The sequence below is a fragment of the Borostomias antarcticus genome, assembly GCF_949987555.1.
Source record: "Borostomias antarcticus genome assembly, chromosome: 18".
Classification (NCBI taxonomy): domain Eukaryota; kingdom Metazoa; phylum Chordata; class Actinopteri; order Stomiiformes; family Stomiidae; genus Borostomias; species Borostomias antarcticus.
In genome coordinates this window covers 11,315,549-11,339,050 of record NC_140251.1, presented here as the reverse complement: position 1 = coordinate 11,339,050, position 23,502 = coordinate 11,315,549, and the positions used below count along the sequence as shown (strand labels likewise).

The window sequence follows — 23,502 nt, the reverse complement described above, 5'->3', positions numbered from 1 at the left end:
ATGAGTTATAAATTGGCACATGCTACACCCCTCCACCAATTTCATGAAAATCGGTCTGGTCATTTTTGCGTTATCCTGCTAACAAACAAAGAAAGGCTTGTGGTCCCGCCGCGCGATTCTCATCCGCTCCAAAATTGTATGGGTTCTAAGTTGGCCCATGCTACATGTATACCTGGGGGTACCATGGGCCAACTTAGGGCAGAGGTGATGGTACGGTAGGTAGGTACTATATGTACCCTAAAATTAACATAGTTAATAAAAAACATGAACATAACAAAAGCTGATTAACATAAGAAAATGTCAGTTTTATTCTGATAATAATTAATCAATACTGTAACACCCGAGAGGGAGTGCTTTACTGTAGTAATTGGCACGGCTGGGCTGTGGTCATAGGCAGGGTCAGAGAGTGCATCTCAAGTTTGTAACTGTGTACAAACAATCCTCATGAGTGCACATCCTGGTGCTAGAAAAGAACACTGACAGTTGGCCAGAGCAATTTTTTTATGATTTAGCTAACGTTACCTCACTAGCTACGAGATCATCCTGAGAAGGTGTGCGCATACTGGTGGCACGATGACGTGACCTGTGAATTGGTCGAGACCAGCTTGAACTGAGAGTAGCAAACATTCCTTAAAGGAACAAAAGACACTTCAGCATAGAACTGTGATTTAAAGGAAAGTTCATAGCGTACCAGAATAAACAAATATGATAGTGGCCATCACCATTGAAGACACAGTGGTGACCCCGACTCGGACTGCGAGGAATCTGGGTGTGACCCTGGATGACCAACTGTCATTTTCCTCACATGTCACATCCGTCACACGTTCCTGCAGATTCATGCTCTACAACATCAGGAGGATTCGCCCTTTCCTCACTAATGAAACGGCGCAGGTACTCATCCAGGCCCTGGTCATCTCCCGCCTGGACTACTGCAACTCCCTCCTCGCGGGGGCACCGGCGTCAGCCATTAAACCTCTGGAACTTGTCCAGAAAGCTGCTGCTCGCCTGGTGTTCAACCACCCCAAATTCTCCCACACAACTTCCCTCCTCCGTTCCCTACACTGGCTCCCTGTAGCGGCTCGCATCCAGTTTAAAACTCTGGCGCTAACCTACAGGGCAATGAAAGGAACAGCCCCCTCCTACCTCCAGGCCATGGTCAAACCCTACATCCCCTCCCGACCACTACGCTCTGCTACCTCAGGGCGACTGGTTGCCCCGTCACTCCGAGGCTCCTGCGGTCGATCGACACGGTCACGGCTCTTCTCTGTCCTGGCCCCGCAGTGGTGGAATGAGCTGCCCACTGATGTCAGGACAGCAGAGTCGCTGCCCATCTTTCGTCGCAGGCTCAAAACTCATCTCTTCAAGAAGTACTACAACAATCCTCCCACCTAAGCACTTATTATATTATATTGCACTGTACTTTAGATTGTGATTCTTGCACTTTGCCTTCAGCACTAGATTAGTCACTTGTTTGTTTTAGAAAGAAAATGCACTTGTGAGTTCTGGCAAGTAGTAGTACATTGGCTCTTCCTACGTTAAATGCAATTATTGTTAGTCGCTTTGGATAAAAGCGTCTGCTAAATGACTGTAATGTAATGTAATGTAATGTAATAGTGACAGGCAGCCATGAATGGCTGAGGTTACATGGATGAATGCTTTTATCCAAAGCGCTGTACAATGAAGGCCACTCATTCACCCATTCACACACACACACTAATGACAGCAAATGCTATGCAAGGTGCTAGCCTGCTCATTGGCTTGCTCAAGGACACTTCAACATGAACAAACATTCACAGAAATCACATTTCTCAGGTTTTCACTGGGTTACATGGATTGTTACAGTATATCAATTGAGCAACAAACATGGTAAATGGTAAATGGATTGCACATATTTATAGTGTTTTTATCCAAAGTGGTTCATAATGGCCTCTTATTTACCCATTCACACACACATTCACACACCAATGGAAGCAGTTGCCATGCAAGACAGACTGCTCATTGGCAGCAATTTGGGTTCAGTGTCTTACCAAGGACACTTTGACACGTGGACAGGAGGAGCTGGGATTCGAACCGCTGACCCTACGATAATTGGACGACTCGCTCTACCTCCTGAGCCACAGCCGCACCACAAGCAGTTCTTTTTCATGAACTAAGTGGAAGGCAGAGTTCATACCACTAGCATGAAAAGATCAGACATTTAGGAAGCTGATTGGTTCAGTAAAGATTCTGACTCGTTTTTTTTCTTTAGACTCCTCACTTGATTTGGAGTGCTGACCTGACCCAGATTTCAACTCAACCCCTGGACTGGACATAGTCTTGATCACTTGGCTCTCAGGACCCGACTCTGACACAAGACCTGGTGACTAGATTACGACAGCTTGGGACTCAACTCTGACACGGGACTTGGTGACCACCTCCACTACCGTCTACCAGTCTCTGTCCAGACTCAAATACTATGCTGTGCTCCGCATGCTACATAATAGTGTGTGCCACTGAGTGACAGGTCATAGCAACAATGAGAGAGTGGTTTGAAAAATGGGCTGCGTTGTTTGAAAAATGCGGGAGCACCCGATCGTTAACGATTGGTTCCGCCAGGATTTCGGCGGTACCAGTCACTGACCAGGATTCGATAAGTTTTTAGCATGAAGTGTCCCAGACGCATAGAGATCTGCAGCATGCAGTAATGTAGTTAGCATAGCTTACATTAACTTGTCAACACTGTAAATGAGCGAAACCTCAGTGCTTTACGAGCATAAATAAAGGTTTTAAATGAAATTAAATAGTGTATCATCATTGTACACTCTCATGGGTCTGGCGTCTGGCATTGAGACTAACCGTCTACAGGATAGATGACCAGCGGAGCTGAGTTTCTAGCATATAAAATACCGGGGCTGAAGAATGGATAGAGTTTCTCCTTGTTGAAGGTGCAGCCAGTGAAAGAGTAGATATGAGATCTGGCCTCCACGTTGTAGAAGGAGACCTTACCCTCCTCATAATCCACAAACACCCCCACCTTCTGGGGCTTCATACTCAGGTGGAGGACGGCAGAAGGGAAAGCATTAGCCTTGTACTCTTTACTGTCTCTCAAACTAATAGACCATAATCCATAACGAGGGCTCAGTTTAATATCCCCCTTCCTGTTGATGGACTCTCTGGCCACTCCTAAATCCCAATCACTCTTGTTCTTCACCTGCACCTCATAGTAGAATGTCCCTGAGGAGAAGCCCTTCTTTCCCAGGACACAGAGGCATGCATCAAACCTCTCTGGGTTGTCAGGGAGGAGCTGTGCTTTCTTTCCACATCTCACTTGTTTCCCATCATCAGACAGGATGAGTTTGGGATATGCAGTATCGGGGTCTAGAGTCACGTCCACTGTGGAGAGAAGCACACAATGGTGAACACAGTCAATGAACACAAGTCATCTTAAACATAAATAGATGGGATGGGACCAAGTGTGAAAAACCTGGAGTTTCCACAATAATGTGCATGTTCGAATTGGTCTGGCGAAGCCTAGTTTCGAGATACAAGACTTTTCCTCCGAAAGTCTGGCGACATCTCCATCGAAAATCTTCCTTAGAACAGCGCCGACCGACACTTCCAATCAGAGCCACTGCCTACATCTCCAATAGGGTGAAAGACCCACCTTGCTGTAAATTATGTCCTCCAAATAAACTGGAGTGGAGAATCAAAACAAAACATTCCCCGCTCCATTAGGAAAGACCACCCTAAAAACACTGGATTGGTTCTGCAATGCAGGTTTTTTGCAATCACCACTTTCAGCGAAGAAATCTGGACGAATGTCTTCAGTCTCTAGTTGAGCGCAGCGTTTAGACACACACTATCAACTCAACTCATTATTTTGGAAATTGCATTCAAGCAGTAAATACAAGTTTTCAGCAAGTTGTACAAATGAGCTACTAACCTGGTACATACGACTTACTAAGTGTAGCCTACAAACAAGTTACTAAGTGCTATGTACTAAGTGCTATGTACTGAATCAATTATCTTTTTTCCCCACATGCACCTAGGAAGCTCTGTCCTTTTTATATGAAACATTAAATGTGTTGAAATTGCGTCCTTGTGTAGACCACATTTTGCCTACCAGACAGTATGACTTTGGAGAAATACCTTAAAAAGTGGATAGCTGCGGTCAGTGACCAATCAAAGGCCAATCAGCCACCCCACACAGCCCTCTATCTGTGCCGGCCAATCATCCTCCCCGCACAAAATCCAATTATGGCTTGTTCCCAAAAGTTCTTGCCACAGCGAGAGCTTCTGGCATTAGTAAACAGTAAACTCTCCAAGTTGGCTGTGTTTCTTTATTTAATATTTCTCATGCTAAATGCAGAGAATATTACAGGTAGCCTCAGCATCTCACAACTATTGTTTAGAAATTATTATATGTAATTCACTCGTCATATACAAATGATTGCTCATCAGCATAATAACTGAATTATGATAAGCTGTTGTTCAGAGTCTACTTTGTAGACAATATACTGTATGAGGTTGGACTAGATCAGCAGGATTCTCCCACCTGGGAACACTGAGAATCACATAGAATAAATGCGGTAAACAAAACTGACCTGCAACTTTTCTGATGGTGTCATAATCTGAAATATAGAGAACAATTTATTTAAAAATGAGGGATACTGTATATCACAGGGGGAGATCATTGCCATATCCTTTCTATCTTACAGGAAGAAGAGAGAGTAATTGAGTAATTTTATTAGACAACCATTCTGTATATTTCATTTACCTAGGCACACTCCCGTGGTCACCAAATCTGAGTCCAAAAAAAAGAAAAGCAAGATGTGACCGTAAAGAACACATACAAATCATTAAGACACTAACAACTAGCATCTAATCCATGACACTGAACACTGATCACAACATTTATAAGATTTAACACCAATGTAGACCATACACAGTAACATGTCCTTAAAGGTTGCTACTTACCCAGCTGTTCTGCAAGGATATCTGTAGAAAGATGCATGTCTGATGTCACATAACAGTTTATGCAGCTCTCAATGTTGCAGTCTGCCATTACCCATGCTGATAGTGCACTACTATACAGGGATTCACCGATTGCAAAATTCTGGGCCGATGCCGATGTTTAAAATAACAATCCGGCCTATGGCCGATGTTTATTTTATTTTTATTCCGCCTTTTGTGCCAGGGAAACAAAGAAATGATGCCTGCTTTTCAAATGGCCAGTTAGATTTGATGTGTTAAAATCCTTGGCTGTAGTACCTCCTCTTGAAATGTCACTTGTTTTACAAGTTGCATAGTGCATATCTTTGTCTGAGATGGGGAAATATCCCCACACGGCCGACATTTTTATTTCACTTTAATTTGAAAGCAAACTACACGTGCGTTTGCGGCGTTACGTCACGGATCTTCTCAGAATCTGCAGCTGGGTAGGCTACGTTTTGCAACAAAAAAAGCCGTAATTGTTGCGACATATCGGCCACTACCATCGGTGAATGTCATTTTATTTGCCGATGGGCCGATGGCAGTCAACAAGGCCAACATCGGCCGATGCCGATGTTCAGCCGATGCATCGGTGCATCCCTACTACTATATCAATGCCCTTATACTGCACTAGTGTATCAATGCCCTTATATAGCTACTGTAACTACAGCTCAAACATTCAGCAAGTCTACTTCTAGCATGTGCATACATGTACATATCACCAACTAACTTATTTACAATTTCCCTTGTAGAACACAAGCATAATTACATTGTAGGAAAAGACAGGAACTAACAGTGTAGCAGGCAACACAGCATATGGAGTAAGGAGACAGGAGAATAGATGTACAGACAGGTGGAGACTGCACTGTAAATAATGCTTCCAGTCAGATTTGTGGTCAGACCAGAGATACTGATGTGAAGAGATACATCAGTATATCTTTTCTTCATACTTTGTAGCAACCATGTAAATGTAACAAACAATCGGTACTTCAACTCTGTATGTCATCAAGACATCAAGTTCATTTGCAGTCTTCTAACAAAACCTGTACAAGAGGAGACAATCCTAAACAAGGCTCCTGTTGTATTTAATTTCAAATGTAAATCTAACTAAGCTCCATTATTGGAATGGAATTCAATGTGTGCCATTAAGATATTTAAAAAAAAATATCGATTTGATATTATAAGATATTTCTCCCAAGTGAGGTCATCGGTACACAGAGGATAGTTGAGAGGCAGTGAGTATATCCCCCAAAGTGTCTGTACTGTACTTCTGTTAACTAGGAACTGTAGTGAGCTGAATAAACACACTGCCTAATCTCCTCTGCTGAAGACACTATACTGTACTGTACTTACCCATCTTCTTAGTGAGGGCACCTGTAAATGAAGAGTAGACGAAGCAGTGAGAACATCAGGTATACAGTATGAACACCAGCAGCTGTATGGGAGCTAGTAAGTTGAATTGGTTTATCACATTGTTGCTGTTTAAGGGATCTAGGTTTGACATAGCTGGCGTTAGCTAATCATTGCTACTGTAGCTCTGTGATGGTGTTCCATTCACATCCCATGTACAGCACAACTGTGTTTAAGTGAATACATATAGCTTCTTAAAATGTATTCAGTTAGCTAGTGTGACTGATATCAACTTGTCTACAGTGTGTATTTTTATTGCCCAGCGGTGGATTTGAACCCTGGTCTCCTGAGTTGGAAACACCGTTTTAACCAGCCACTAATAAGTTAGCTATTTGGTGACGCAGACGTTTTTTATACTCGTGGAGTGAATTCATACAACTGACCTGAGTTACACTAGCTAGACATACCACTGTAGCTAGTCAACTACTGCTCAGGACCTCTCATCTCGGGCAGCTCAGTTACACAAGAATTTAGCTGATTGAACAACTAGACACATTAGCCTGTATAAATGACAAATGTGCATTATGTGAGATTTCTTAATATCAACAATGTAAATATGACAAACATGTACAAACAACAACAAAACGTACAAAACAGAGGAGACATTTTGAACATGCTCATGTCCTGACAGTGCAGCTACATCCACTCTGCAGCAGTTACGATGGTTCTTACCTCTCTTTGCTCTGCCTGCAGAGGAGACACAGAACGAGTCTTAATGTGTGAACATAACAGTCAACGCTACAGAATTCAGCTAGGATAGGCTATATCATGAATCTAATGGTACAGTATAACATGAATCCACATCTGGATCATCAAATAAACTTCTGACTGTAAATTACTTTGAGAATAATTTAGTGGAGAGCATGTCTGTGAATCTTCAAAAAAAGACTCCATTACCTTTCTTTTTCAAGCGTTTCACTAGGAAAAAGATGCCCACAGCTAATCCAATGGGATAGACACAGAGAAGCACAGGCAAGGCCACCAACAATGGGTCCAGTTGATAAAACACCTCATCTGAAACATAAATCATTCAAAATCAAGATCAACTCTCTATTTTGCATGACAGGGACAGTAAAAACAATGCAGACATTCAATTACTTGATTTTCACATTAGCTGTCTCCCTTTGGTAGAAACTCACAACCTAATGTTGTGGAATACTACTCAGATGAAGATAACTCACCAGAGAGATGAATCTCTGCCTCCACAGTCGTATTGACTTGTCTCTGTTGAACTCTACAGGTGAAACGGTTGGTATCCGTCTTTTGAACCAAGACATGCTGTGTGCCTGTGTAGCATCCGTCAAAGTCTCTATATATATCTGGAGGTACATCAGAGATTTGGACTCCATCACTGTCGTACCACTCTATCTCAGGCTTAGGGCGCCAGCCTTCCGTTTCACACTGCAGAAATATCCCAGCAGGCTCTAGCTGTCTCCTAACAGAGATCAATGGCTGTGATCCTACAGCTACACACACACACACACACACACACACACACACACACAAACACACACACACAGGTTTGGAAAGTAAATGTCAATTTGGATACAGCAAATTGCTGAGGGTAAACTTGACTTCACTGAGAAAGGAACTTCACCTTTATTAATGATTTCAATTGTGGAAAACGAAGAATACCCTTGATCAGACGTAACAGAACACTTGAAAATCCCATCATCGTACAACCTCAACGCGCGCAGCCTTAAGGAGATGTTGCCCTTCTTCAGTTCGTCTTTAAACAACTTGGTTCTCCCCTTGTAGGAGAGATTCTGCTCTTCGTAACGGTCTCGGCCGTCTTTGTAAAGATGGACACGAGGGTGTGTTATGTCCAGTCTTGTCCACTCAACCGTCATGTTCTCAGCATTGATGTTGGGTTTGAGGTAACATGACAGAATGAGTGGCACACCAACCACTTTATTGGATACAATTATTTCAGGAGTTGTAGTTAGAACCTCAAACCTGACTAGAGAGGAAAGAACAGATACAAAGTGAGTCTCAGTGGTGTAATATACCTCCTGCCCTCCCCTCTGCTTCATCTGCTCTGAGCTGATGGAGGAGGCCTGAAGTCTAGTTTTTTTACATCAGTGCCATTGAAGGGAAAAGGGACATATATATGATGACAATTATTTCAGTCTTCATAACATTGCAAAATATGAAAGACAAAGATCTATACCAAGATAGTAACACACACACACACACACACACACACACACACACACAATGATAGTAAATTATTTCTGTACCACAGTCTGCTGTGTGGAGAAGCAGAAGAATCATCCAGACACAGTGTAGTAGAGTCACCATCATTCCTGAGGAAAACAAGTACATGTAGTAAAGTTTCAGGAGAATTAAGCAGGACATGGCTACACATATTCTACCGGTAGACTAATACAATATCCTGACTAATCGAAATAGAATATGTAGCCTAGTCTTTCTCTGACGAAAATCACCATGAATTGCATGTTGAGCATGTGTATACATTTTTCTGTTCGTCATCAAGAAGTATACTAGTAGGAGCACGTAGGAGACAAACATAATGAATCGTCAGAAATCGTGTCATTACAACAAATAAATAACAATGAGACAAACATTAAGAATGTCCTTTAAATATTTCTATTGCATTTTTCAATGTTTAGTGATCGGGTGGCCACGATCCCGGGACCTTCAAGCGAGTCAAATTTTGAGTTTTCCTTTTCCTTTTTCGATGTGGCAGGCAGCCCATTATATGTTGAGTCAAAATGATAATGCTCAATGTGTCACAAATAATGCATAGGCTAGCCTACTCATCGAGGAAAGGTAATGTCAAACCTGATCGGGGGTAACGACCGATTACTTCGTGTGTTGTTTAATTCCAAAACGACCCCTCCTACTACCGTGGGAGGAGAGCCTGGTATCTATTTACTTCACTGCCTTAAGCCCGCCCTTTCTTCCGGTGATGTCCTCAAATGTCCTTGTGTTGAATATGAGTAGTAGGCTAGTCCTATTGATTTGCAAGAGACAGAAGTTGAAATTGATAAGGAATTAAGAAAGGCTGGAGATGGACAGTTAGCTTCATTGATAGAAAGAGAGAGGGCTATGCATATAGTTAGATTTTCACTTTTCATTGTTAAACAATGTCAAATCTCACCAAAATGTTATTTGTATTGTCGTGTAGATTGCTGGGACATATGAGAATGCTGGAATATGAGGGGAGACAGTTGTATTTATTTTTTTTATTTATAAAACAATTTGGAGTATGGGCATGTCATGATTCAGCTCTGCCACTGGATGAAGCACAAGTGATCTTCTTCTCAGCAAGCACACTATAAATACACTGGACATATAGAGCATGCTACAACATCATTGCTATGCCAATGATGCCCAGCTGGTCTTGTCATTTCCCACTTCTGACACACAAGTGTAGGAACGCATAGCTGCATGCTTGGCTGACATCTCAGAGTGGATGGCGAGACACCACAAGTTCAACCTGGACAAGGCAGCTGCTGTTCCTCTCCTGGACTACTGCAACTCTCTCTCCTCGCTCAGCCATTAAACCATTAGAACTTGTCCAGAAAACTGCTGCTCGCCTGGTGTTCAACCACCAGAGTAAGTTCTCCCACACAACTTCCCTTCTCCATTCTCTACACTGGCTCAACCACAAGCGCGAGTACAACATGCAAATCAGAGGCGCTGCCCTGACTGACTGATTTATTGAGCGACCGTCTTTTTGGCTGGCTGAACCGAAAGTTTAACGACGCTAGCTTGCGTTAATGTTCCTCCAGTAGCCTACCCTAAAAAGTGCCAGTCAAAGCAACAGCAAATGCAACGAAATATCAGTTGAGCATAGCCTAATCTAGCCTATTATTTATGTAAGCTATGTAAAAACGGCAGTGATTGTGGTAGAAGACAGGACCAGCACGGAGTTGAGGGATAGGTGAGAGTAGCCTCGCGTCACCAGTCTCTCCTCGGGGAGAAGAGCCTGGTGTCTATTTACTTCACTCTCTCCTCGGGGAGAAGAGCCTGGTGTCTATTTACTTCACTCTCTCCTCGGGGAGAAGAGCCTGGTGTCTATTTACTTCACTCTCTCCTCGGGGAGAAGAGCCTGGTGTCTATTTACTTCACTCTCTCCTCGGGGAGAAGAGCCTGGTGTCTATTTACTTCACTCTCTCCTCGGGGAGAAGAGCCTGGTGTCTATTTACTACACTCTCTCCTCGGGGAGGAGAGCCTGGTGTCTATTTACTTCACTGCCCCGTCTTCCGGCTCGAGCCTGTAGAGCCCGCCTCCTACTTCCGCTTGCTTTATTTTTCCTTAACCGGTAGTTCTCCTCCAAGCCCCCAGGATTCGAAATCTAAAGTGAAGGCCTATTGAACCGCGCCATCTTGGCTAGATTTGTAGTCATTTTGCTATTTCCGGTGACTTTTGTACTTGCGCAGTTGAGCTTTTCTGTCCGACGCGCGTCCACGCACGTTCCCGGCTCTCCCCGCTTTGATTTAGCAATGAAAACCGGCTTGCATATTAACCTGTTTTTGTAAAATATATCCATTGGAGAAATATTTTTTTCATCCAGGCATCTTAGTTTTAACAGGTTAAATATAACTGAACATGTTTTGTTTGCTAGTAGATGGTATTCATTACGTTCGCGATAACATTATTGCAGCCAGGCTAAATTCCTCCAGGGAGCCAGTGACCGGCGAGTTGAAAAGCTTTTCCCCGCCAGCAGGAGCTTTGGCCGCCGCTACCGCATCTCGGATAACCCGCTGAGTTCGTGGCTGCTATTTCACACTCGCCCTTGATCAATCCCAATACCGATCCATGGTAATAATGAATCAATCGTTCAGATCGGCAGTGCTGCATGCATGTTACAACATCATTGTTAGCTTTATTAACATAACCATAGACTGAAACTATAAACATTTATCTCTCTAACGTTAGGCTATCCATCTTACACCAGTCGGCCATTCGATAGCTAGAAGCGGTGCCAACGTTGACCGTGGACGTGGACGCGCGTAGGACAGAAGTACAACTGCGCAAGTACAAAAGTCACCGGAAGGCCAGAAAAGCACAACTGCGCAAGTACAAAACACCGGAAATGGTCAAATGACTACAAATTTGCCAAGATGGCGCGGTTCAATAGGGCTTCACTGTTGATAGCGGTCAGTGAATGGAGTGGCTGTATCCAGTTCTATTAATACATCCATGTTCTCCTCGCATCTTCTTTTACAATTTTCGCCGGTGTTATGCCTGGTGATGCCATCGCGAATGTTATCTACTCAAAACTTCACCATGTGCAGCCTACAGTAAAAACATTACAACTGTTCTTCTTCCGGTCCAGACCGGATGATTATGCGATGCGTCATCGCGCTTCCGCTCTAGACCGGCGAAACAACTGCGAACGAGACAGGCCCCAGACTAGGTGAGAGAGGAGAGGATAGAGGTTGTTGAGAGAGCAGGAGAAGAGAGATGAGAAGGAAGGAGATAGGAGAGAGTGAAGATGAGCGATTAGAAAGACAGTCTGATGGTTTAGACTGTATGAGCATGCAGTTAAGCATCAATGGGCATCAAACATTAATTTTTATTAAATAAAAAAAATAAAACTCTGAAACGGTACTCCCCCACTTTGGTATAGAAATCCTCTTTATTTTGTCTTGAGCTTGGCACCACCACACCAAGAGATCAATTCCACAGGAAACACTGCTCAGATATACAAAAAAGTGGGATATAAAGACACTAAAACAAATGTATCCAAAAGTAAAGGTACAAGAGAAAGTATGTATGCAACAGGAAAATACACTCAATCAGTCATCTTCAGGTGGTTTTGAACAAATAATACATTCCCCATGATGTAATTCATTACATTCTCAAGGAAGTTATAGCTAGAGTTAAATACTTTTCAACACACATTTATATAAGAACGAGGTCAAGGTCCTGGTTGTTTAAGGTGGTTTACTTGAGTCCATTTGTTCCATTCAGTACAAACTTGTGAGGTTGAAACTGTCCTGCGTTGCCCACTGACAAGTTCCCACCTCCCATGACAAGCATCCATACCCATATCAACCAATCACACAAAGGAAACGGTAAGGTACTGTAACACTTTAGAGAATAATGATTTATTATGAGCCCTTAACCAGTGGCGATTTTACATTAGGGGCAGGTGGGGCAGTGCCCCACCAGGTGGCGCTGTTGTGCAAGATGCATCTTAGCCTACAACTGTGTTTCGGAAAAATCAAATTTATAATTAATACAAAATAGTGATTCAGTGGTTAAAATAGCATGTATAAATATAATAAACCTGACTGACACTATGTATAGTGCTGTTTTGCAGTAATTCCCTTTGTATGAGTGTGTCACAGACTGCTCTGACTCGGCAGAGGGGCACCGAAGCGTTCTCCCCTACTGTTGCTATAGCGACAATGTGAGCGTGGTCGGGAGTAATGTGAAAAAATATCACGCAGATTTTATTCGGTGGAGGGGCAGAAAAGTCTCTTCCCCTACGAAATCTACCTGGCAACAGGTTTAGCCAGGGAATAATAAAACAACGTTGATCAAAGTTGAACTACTGGGTCATTGTCGATGTCGATCTACGTTAGCCAATGCTGCTAGCTAAAGTTTTGTAGAGATTAAAAGTGTTTTCAGGTGCAACAATGAATAGTGTAGATTATTTGTTGAATGTGCGGTTTAGTACATTGAAACTTGAAGAGAAACTGGAAATAAAACGTTTAGGGCCATACGACCAGAAGAATTGGTGCTGCTCCAGGCTGGAGATAAGGTAACCCGTACCTTCAAACAGGAATGGTTTGAGAAAAATAAGTCGCTAACTGCTAGCACCTCGAAAAGTGCGCTGTTCTGTTTCCCTTGTATTCTTTTTGGTGAAATCTCTGTTTGGGCATCGTCTGGATTCAAAGACATTAAACATCTGTCAGAAAGAACCGCGAAGCATGAAAGCTCTGCGTCCCATCTGAACTGTGCCATGAAGCTGGGTTTACTGGGGCAGCTCAACGTCCAGGCACAACTAGATGATGCGTTTCGCCGTTCCATCGCGGAGCACAACAAACAGACCGAGGAGAATCGGTGTTCTGGGGAGGCTGATCACTTTTATTAAACTCTGTGGGAAGTGTGAAATGGGTTTGCGTGGTCACGACGAGTCAGCGAACTCACTGAACCCAGGCATTTTCGGTGCATTTTTGAGACGATGTGTGAGGGGGACTAATGTGGACAGTGCGCCTTCACTCTAGTAGACTATTTGGCTGTGATATACAGTAAGTGGAGTACTAATAGGTTATGCGTAGTGCCCAGGTCTGATGGGTGAACACTTGTCACTTTCAGAACCCTGGACCGGGCATGCGCTCTCTAATTAGCCTACTCTGCGTGTGTTAATGTGTCGTTATCTTTGTGTGTTGTAGCCTCTGCTCTGATGTACCTACCGTAGTCTAATTGGCTTTAGTTCTTGTGATGGTGACATAATATAAAACTGCCCCTCCAGAAATGCCATGCTAAAATCGCCACTGCCCTTAACAACCCATTAGTTAATACTGAATTAAATGAGGTAGGTAGCCTAAAGGTACCCTAAATTTAACATAATCTCTGAAAACATGAACATAACCAAAATGTTGTTTTATTCTGTTAATAATAAAGAGTATAGGCCTATGATATGACATCACAGTGGTTGATAAACTTTATAAATACCAACTTAAACTGAGTAGTAAACACAAATTATAATGGAAATCAACCAATGCTTGGGACTCAGATTTCAACTCAACCCCTGGACTGGACATAGTCTTGGTTCACTACACTTGGCTCTCCGGACTCGACTCTGACACAAGACTTGGTGACTCCACTATGACATCAACAGGACAGATGACCAGCTGAGCCGAATTTCTACCATCAAACAAACAGGGGCTGAAGAATGGATAGAGTTTCTCCTTGTTGAAGGTGCAGCAAATGAAAGAGTAGATATGAGATCTGCCCTCCACGTTGTAGAAGGAGACCTTACCCTCCTCATAATCCACAAACACCCCCACCTTCTGGGGCTTCATACTCAGGTGGAGGACGACAGAAGGGAAAGCATTACCTTTGTACTCATCACCGTCTCTCAGACTAATGGACCAGATTCCATAACGAGGGCTCAGTTTAATATCCCCCTTCCTGTTGATGGACTCTCTGGCCACTCCTAAATCCCAATCACTCTTGTTCTTCACCTGCACCTCATAGTAGAATGTCCCTGAGGAGAAGCCCTTCTTTCCCAGGACACAGAGGCATGCATCAAACCTCTCTGGGTTGTCAGGGAGGAGCTGTCCTTTCTTTCCACATCTCACTTGTTTCCCATCATCAGACAGGATGAGTTTGGGATATGCAGTATCAGGGTCTAGAGTCACGTCCACTGTGGAGAGAAGCACACAATGGTGAACACAGTCAATGAACAGTCATCTTAAACATAAATAGATGGGATGGGACCAAGTGAAAAACAGTTTCCACCCTCATTTGGATGTGCGAATTGGTCTGGCGAAGCCAGGCTATCAACTCAACTCATTAATTTTGAAATTGCATTTACCGAGTAAATTACACATTTTCAGTAAGTGGTAGAAACAAGCTTCTAACCTAGGACATTATGGCCCTGTTTAAACTTGGTTTTAGAATGTGTTTTGGACGTTCAGATCACAAGTGGACAGCGAGACAGATCATCGTTTACACCTGTGTCTTATCATGCGTCTCCAAATGTGTCCAGCTGATCAGTTGCGTTCATATAGTAACCATAGAAACTCACTCACTCCTGCGTGTCGCAAAGCTGTTCCATGCAAACAAATCAATAATCAGTGGGTTTGACTTCGACCAGATTTTCAAAAAAAAGTGCATATGAAAGCAGCCGAAGATGTTTGAAGAACTAATGTACATAGTATTAGTAGGACTATTCCAACTGTTTCGACTGATAGGACAAGTAATTTGCGACTTGCAAAAGAGAGCAGGATAAGGCGAAAAAGGAGAAAACTTATCCTGCATTGATGATGTATTTTCCTGTTACGTCTGACCTGTATCATTGCAAAGATGTACAGCCGCATTATACTCAACAGGCTGCAGAGCACCATCGACCCACACAAAACAGAATGGCTTTCGAGAGGGGAGGTCCACAGTAACTCAGATCTTAGCCCAAAGGAGGATCATTGAGGAGGTGAAAAAGAACAACATGACAGCGGTGCTGTGCTTTATTGATTTCAAAAAGCCATTTGACTCAATACACAGAGGTGTCATGATGAAAATCCTTAAGGCGTATGGTGTTCCCCACAATTTACTTTGGGCCATATGCACCATGTATTCGAACACAAGGGCAAGGGTTGTGATGCCGGACGGCAACAGTGAGGATTTTGACATCATGGCCGGAGTGTTACAAGGGGCACCCTCGCACCCTTCCTCTTTATAATAGTCCTGGATACGCACTGAAGCAGGCAATCCAGGGGAGGAGGATCTCAGCTTCACTATAACACCTAGGAGGTGGAGAAGGTATGCCGCTGTAGTCATAACAGACCTGGACTACGCTGATGACATCAGCCTGATATCTAACTACGTGAGGCAAGCACAAGAGCTCCTGACCAGAGTGGAAAAGGAATGTGCCAAAGTGGGTCTTGGTTTGAACGTCAAGAAAACTGAGGTCATCACCTATAACACCCCGGAACATCTGCCCCTAATGGCAGCTGAAGGTACTGCTCTGAAGGAGGTTGAGGACTTTAAATACCCGAGCTATACCTTGGGTCAACTCAACGGAACAGGACTTCAAAGTGAGGAAGGCGCTCATGTGGATAGCTCTAAACAGCATGAGAACAGCATGTGGAAATCCAACCTCCCCCGTGAAACTAAGCTCCACTTCTTCGATGACACTGTGGAGGTCGGTCTCCTGTATTGCTGTGAGTTCTGGATCCTGAGCCACTCCCTGCAGAGGTCGCTGGACGGATGCTACACCAGAATGCTCCATGCAGCACTGGACGTAAGTCACAACGCGCACGTCAATATTGAAGATCTGTACGGAGAGAGGCCAAGGGTGAGTGGGAATATGGCAGCAAGGAGAATGAGGCTGGCTGGGCACTGCTGCAGACACCGTGAGCTTCCGGCCAGCAAGCTGGTGTTATAGGAGCCAGCTCCATGGTGCGGACACAAGTCGCAAGGACATCCTTCTAAAACATTTGTGAACATAATCAAGATGGATGTGGGAGTGAAATGTGCACTGATGAGATTGCCAGGTGTATGTGAACGCCATATCACGCCTATAATGGATGATGGGATCAATGAGCTCAACGGTGCAAAGGTTTTCTCAAAGCTGGACCTAAAGCAGGCTACCACTAGCTTTAGCTACATCATGAATGCCACATTCACCACTCATCTTGAGTTGAGACGGTACTAGCGCCTGAATCTTGGCATATCATCCGCCGCTGAAGTGTATATTATATCATCAGCATTATCAGCAGGACTTTTCCACCTTGGAACACACTGAGAATCACAGAATATCACAGAATAAATGCTGGAAACTAAACTGACCTGCATGTTTTCTGATGGTCTCATAATCTGAAATATAGAGAACATTATTTAGATTTACAAATGAGGGATATCACAAACTCCAACAGAGGGAGATCATTACAGTATATCCTAACTTAAAGAAACAAGGAAAAAAACGGAATACATATATTAAAAATACATTCTGTATTTAGAAATTCGAAATACACTCTGTATTTCTGTACATTCTGTATTTAATTTACCTTGGTAGCCTCCCATGTTAACTAAATCTGGGTAAAAATAGAAAAACAAGATGTGACCATAGAGAACACACAAATCATTAAGACATACTAGCATCTAATTCATGGCAACACTGATCACATTTATAAGATTTAACACCAATGTAGACCATACATAGTAACATGTCCTTAAATGTTTCTACTTACCCAGCTGTCCTGCAAGTATATCTGTAGATGTAGAAAAATGCATGTCTGATGTCACATAACGATTTATGCAGTTCTCAATGTTGCAGTCTGCCATTAGCGCAAATATTCAGCATGTCTACTTACACCTGCCTCTCATACTTATTGTAGTCATATAGCATGTGCAGCTGGGTATCACCTACTACTAGACACGTATTCATTTATAATTTCCCTTGTCGAATACAAACAAAATTACATTGTAGGAAAAGACAAGAAATAAGGTGTAGGAGGCAACATGGTTAGTAATAGGGTAAAAACAGGTGACTGTAAATAATGCTTCCTGTCAGAATTGTGGTCAGTTCTGGAATGGAAATTATTAAATATATGTGCCATTAAGAGATTTAAATGAAACTAGGAAGATTAGTAAGATTAATAAACACACTACATAATCTCCTCTGCTGAAGACACTCTATTGTACTTACCAATCTCCTTAGTGAGGGCACCTGTACATGAAGAGTAGATGAAGCATTGAGAGAGATACAGGTATACAGTGAACACCAGAAGCTGTATGGGAACTAGTATGTTTATTTAGTTTATCATAGAAATCAATCGCAAAATAAATTGTGATCTCTAGTCGAGTGGCAAATACTGTGAGTGTAGACTACAGCTACGGCAACCTGTACGCTTGCACCATACCCCGAGTGGAAACGCCATAGAATGCAACATTACAATGAATGTGACAATAAAGAAAGTGTAATGTTACTACCATGGATGACATTGCAAGATTGCTACATTGCAACACTGAAAGCACATATGAAGCTGGCTAATGTTACCGTATAAAACTTTGTTTACTTTTAACGCTATGATTGTCCCAAAGGTGGGATATTTTTAATGTAGAAGTTATTTAATTTTACATTATTGTTCACAGTATAAGAAGTACAACTCTGAAATGTGTGCTAAAATAAGCTATGCAATGAATGTGTGCATGGATGAGGCTGTGAAATACCCTGGGTCCAGACCTTTGAGTCCGCCCACTCCACCAAGTTGACTAATTCTTGAAGTTGACAACTCTGTCTGATATCAGGCTAAAGCTTAATTTATACTCAGTTGACTTGTGTCGTACGACAAATGTCTGTTGACAGAAAAAATATAGACCGACATTTAGCATTTATACTTCAGCGAAGTGTCTGATCCATGGCAACGAACCTGCCTTCCATCAAACTATCCGATCACAGCTGTGCGACGAAAGTGACGGCGTCTGCGACATTAGAAAGTTTGGTAGGTGCAAGACACCCCTATCCGACACAAAAAAGTGTAGACAATGACGTTATTTCTGTCTGTCGACACTTTCAAAAGTGTCGTACGACGAAGTATAAATTGGCCGTGCTGTGACCGGTCACAAAATCTGGTGGTCACAGAATTCCGCATAACACCTGTAAGCTAGCTAACTAGCTATCTTTCTTGGAATCTGCATAGCCAGACCTAACGTTATCTTCACACTACAGCATCTAACGTAACTTATTACATGGCACTCTGAAATACTTGATTGTGATTACTGATTAGTGTAACATTATATTCCTCTCGGAGTGAAGATCTTATCACAGTATGACTGAAACAGTGCATTCTCTGGCCTTTTGGCAACCAATACGCTGTGTTGTTGCAGTTCTTATCTTTAGACATTAGATGGGGGAAATAATCCACATACAAAATATTATACCTTTAAATGCCTATCATTCATTATTATGACTATTATGATGACCATTATTAGCCCATTTATTTTTAGTTCAGTTCAATAAAATGTTTGCAATACACACTCCCTGCACTGTTAGCATATCACATTGCACTCTTTGCGCAACGCAGTGGTGGGGTACCTTGAAGTATTCGGGCACTCAATGTATTTGGTGCTCTGAGAACATCTGACAGGTTCTAATGATGGTGCTTACCTCTCTTTGTTCTGCCTGCAAACAGGACACAGAGAGTACAGGAGTATTAATGCATGAACACAACAGTCGACACTGCAGAATTCAGCTAGGATAGGCTTTATCATGAATCTAATGGATGTACAGTATAACGTGAATCCATATCTGGACCATCACACATAAATAATCTTCTGACTGTAAATTACTTTGAGAATCATTTAGTGGAGAGCATGTCGATGAATCTTCAAATAATCTCTCCATTACTGTACCTTTCTTTTTCAAGCATATCACTAGGAAACAGACGCCCACAGCTGATCCAACGACAAGGACACCGAGAAGCATAAGCATGGCCTCTACCCATGATCCCAGGTGGTAAAACATCTCATCTGAAACATAAATGATTCAAAATCAAGATCAGCTCTCTATTCTGCATGCCAGGGACAGTAAAAACAATGCAGACATTAAATTACTTGATTTTCACATTAGCTTTTCTACCCTTTGGTAGAAACTCACATGAAGATGAAGATATAAAGTTGAATAACTCACAACGGATATGAATCTCTGCCTCCTTCATCAAAATGTCTTGATCTTGACCAACTCTACAGATGAAGCGGTTGGTTTCTGTCGGTTGAACAATGACCTTCAGTCTGACCGTGTGGAGTCCCTTAGAGTCTCTATGCGTGTCAAAGAAATCAGCAAAGATGGTTCCGCGTCTGTCCAGCCACTTTATATGAGGCTTAAAGCGCCAGCCTTCCGATTCACACATCAGCCCGATCCCGCCTCTGTCCGCCTCAATGGAGATCACTGGCTGGGATCCTACACACACACACACACACACACACACACCACACACACACACACACACACACACACACACACACACACACACACACACACACACACACACACACAAACACAAACCCACTTACAGGTAAACTAGAGATTCAATCCTGGTTTGGAAAATAAATGTAGTCAATTTGAATACAGCAAATTTCTGTGGCGTGTGGGTGCGTTTGTTCGTTTGTCTGTTAGCAGGATTACGCAAAAACTACTAGACTGATTTTCATGAAACTCGGTGGAAGGGTGTAGCATGGTCCACCTTACATTAGCATGTAGCATGGTCCACCCATTACATTGTGGAGCGGATCCGAATCACAGGGCGGGTCCACGAGCTGCCCAAACATGGCCGGCAGGATGCGAAAACTACCTAACCGATTTTCATGAAACTCGGTAGAGTAGTGTAGCATGGGCCACCTTAGAACCCATTCAATTTTGAAGCGGATCCGATTCATGGCCGGGATCCATGAATGAAAACAAAACTTACAACAAAACCAGCTCCCTGTGTGGGTGCGCTAGAGACACAATAGCAATACCAAACATGTCCTGCTCGCATGCACGTGCGCACGCACACAGCCACAAAATGCATTCATGGCCGGAGGTCTGTGCTCTCCAAGCACCATTTCTAGTTTCAGTCTTCATGAAAGACAACATACATCGTAAAACACACACACACACACACACAATGAGAGTAGATTATTTCTGTACCACAGTCTGCTGTGTGGAGAAGCAGGAGAATCACACAGCCACAGTGTAGTAGAGTCACCATCATTCCTGAGGAAAACAAATGTACAGTATTTAAAGTATCAAGACAAGAGAACAAGTCCCATAATTGCACTGGACATGGATGTCAACATGCTGCAACATCCTGACAAATCCAAATAGAATATGTATTGTCTTTCTCTGATGAACAAGGAAAATGACTCATTGCATGTTGAGCATTATACATTTTCTGCTTGTCATTACCAATCATACAAGAAGGCATATTACAACAAAGAAATAACAATGATACAAACATTAAGAATGACTGTAAGAAAGACTCATCGCAAATAGAGCAGTGTTGCCAACTCCTCTGTAAGGGAAGTAGCTGTTGGCTCTCCCAAAATAAGCTAGAAGTAGCTAGATGATGTAATCAACTAATTTGCATAATATGCAATTCTGAAAGAGGCATATGTAGAAGGCTGACCAGGTAGTTTGCAAACTAACTATTACAAACCTATTCAAAATGCTGTAAAACTGCAGTTGTGCCCCTCCATACAGCCTCAGACCATACAAGATGGAGTTTAGAGTCTGCAAGGACATCTGATTTCTAAGTTTGTTTTTGTGCGCTTATGTAGGTCACTCATGAGAAAAATGCTGTGCTTTGCGCCAGATTGCTCCCATCGGTATGAAATGAATGTTTGCAAATTCTACTCATTTCCGAGAGATCCCAAAGAGCTGGAATTTTGCAGTATGCAAGCCAGCCATGAAGCCAGCACACTTTTCTGGATATTCTGACCCACAATCCTGTGCTCAGCGGAAATTATGTCACACGTGCGAGTTGCGCTGGAGGCGTTTTGATGAATCCCAGCTGTGGACGATTGTCACTTTATGGACAGCAACTGATGTCGTCAAATTTCAAGGTGCAATATTATGACAAGGTTCTATGTTCCAATTGGATGCATATGTGCAAAGTACGTACTTTCTAGTGGCAGCTGTAGTACGTACTGGTAGTAAAAAAGTGTGTTTTGGAACGCAGCCAATGTCGCTTCATGGACTGCGATGGATGTGGGCACATTTTAAGGCCCAATGTATGTGCCAATTGTAGGCATACTGCAGGCCAAGTATGTACTTTCTAGGGACAGCTGTAAGTACTGGTAGTAAAAAGTAGAAGTAGCCTATGTGATTCAGAACGCCCCCTGGTGACGCGAAGCTATTTGATCTATGTTTTGTTAAACTGATTGGCTGAAGGAGTCCGTCTGTCAAGCAAGTAGCCTACTCTCGCCCACACTAATAGTCCTGGAAGTCTTATCGTTTTTCGCGATGAGTCTGGCTTCCACTAGTCCAGACTCAAATATTACGTTGCATCAAAGTCGTTACTGATTCCGGCGCCAGTGAATTGCCAGGATTTTAACACCAGATTTTCATTGCATGAGGTGTCCCAGACCCACAAAGAGATCTGCAGCATGCAATAACGTATAGTTCGCGTAGTAGTGTATCAGCGAAATAACTCATGGGTCTGGCGTTGAGACTAGGCTTCTAGGCTAATCAGTAAAGTGGGTCGCATTCGCAAACCTCACTTGATTTTTCTTGTGCTATTGTCCTCCATTGGTCAAAACATCTCACAACATAGAGCCCGTCATCATTCCATGTCAAAGAACCAAGCAGAGTCTAGTTACTATATAAAATTGACTTCGTTTCTTATTAGGATAGTTGCAGAGAGCTGACTTACTTAGGCTGTTTTTGTCATTCCTCCGGTCCTATTCATATTGAGACGGTGAGACGAAGGGACTCCCTGGACCATGGATCTATGGGACACACGCCTCTAGCTGGCCTGAGGCTGACATTCCCAAACTTTGTTTTTCGTCCGGGGGCGGCGCCTGCTCGAATCGGCTCGCATCGGGTCGTCTCGTCACTTACCGTAAACAGGAGGCCTTTTTTTTGTGATAATCGATTTTACGAAAATATATTTTTGTCTCTCTGCAACCCCGACTAAACTTCCCTGCAGATTTTCAAAGGAATTTTACCCGATAGTTGGAAAAAGATCAAATTGACCATCATAACGGTATAATGGAAAATATTTAGGCTACCACTAAATAGTGTTAAAATGTATTGACATTTAGATCTCCAACAACATAAATCTACTCATATGGGGGAGGGGGGGGGCGGCTGTATTGTGATATCATTGTAGTAGGCTAGCCTATCTTACAGATGCCATAGATGTCAAGGCATACTATCAGTTTCCATGTACGCCTAGTGTGAGACCAAATACAAACATTTTAGGAAAACATGAATAGTAGGCCGGTGGAGGGGGCAGGGACTTAAGTGCATCCATATGTACAGTAACTGTGCAGTATAGAATATAATAAGATATGTTGCTGGATAGGTACCTGCATACATTCTCTGTATATATATATATATAATAACTATATTATATATATAATATAACTATACAGGTATATAGGTCTACACAATATATGTACAAGCTATATATGTAACTGCATCTGTATAAATATATATAACTATACAAGTATATAAGTCAGTATATTAGCCCATAGGCTACTATAGTAGCCGCTAGTTGCCACTCAGGCCAGCTTCTTATTTTCACCCAAACCAAAATACAGTAATTCAGGATTGTTGTTCTGTATTCTTAGAAAAGCTGCACACGGGTTATCATATAAAGTAGCCTACAATAAAACATAAGTGCAATTTATTTTCATCATCTCCCAAATACACTGTACCTTCCTCACTTATGGACCTACCTACTTCTATTGCCAGGGATAGGATACTCT

The 23,502-nt window shown here is 42.6% G+C and overlaps 1 protein-coding gene across 1 annotated transcript; it reads right to left on the bottom strand.

The window, feature by feature from the left end:
- Nucleotides 1-1,191: 1,191 nt before the first annotated feature.
- On the bottom strand, nucleotides 1,192-22,560 carry LOC311320890 (butyrophilin subfamily 1 member A1-like). Its single transcript, XM_084452758.1, has 20 exons — nucleotides 22,443-22,560; nucleotides 20,720-20,785; nucleotides 19,721-19,990; nucleotides 19,444-19,560; nucleotides 19,199-19,213; nucleotides 17,738-17,758; nucleotides 17,280-17,300; nucleotides 17,097-17,123; nucleotides 16,879-16,905; nucleotides 14,153-14,734; nucleotides 8,622-8,687; nucleotides 7,979-8,341; nucleotides 7,563-7,847; nucleotides 7,279-7,395; nucleotides 7,054-7,068; nucleotides 6,325-6,345; nucleotides 4,957-4,977; nucleotides 4,757-4,783; nucleotides 4,584-4,610; nucleotides 1,192-3,372 (listed from the first exon to the last, which is right to left on the bottom strand). Exons 2-20 carry the CDS (start codon nucleotides 20,781-20,783, stop codon nucleotides 2,831-2,833), a joined length of 2,628 nt encoding a protein of 875 aa, XP_084308884.1. The 5' UTR covers nucleotides 20,784-20,785; nucleotides 22,443-22,560; the 3' UTR covers nucleotides 1,192-2,830.
- Nucleotides 22,561-23,502: the final 942 nt, after the last annotated feature.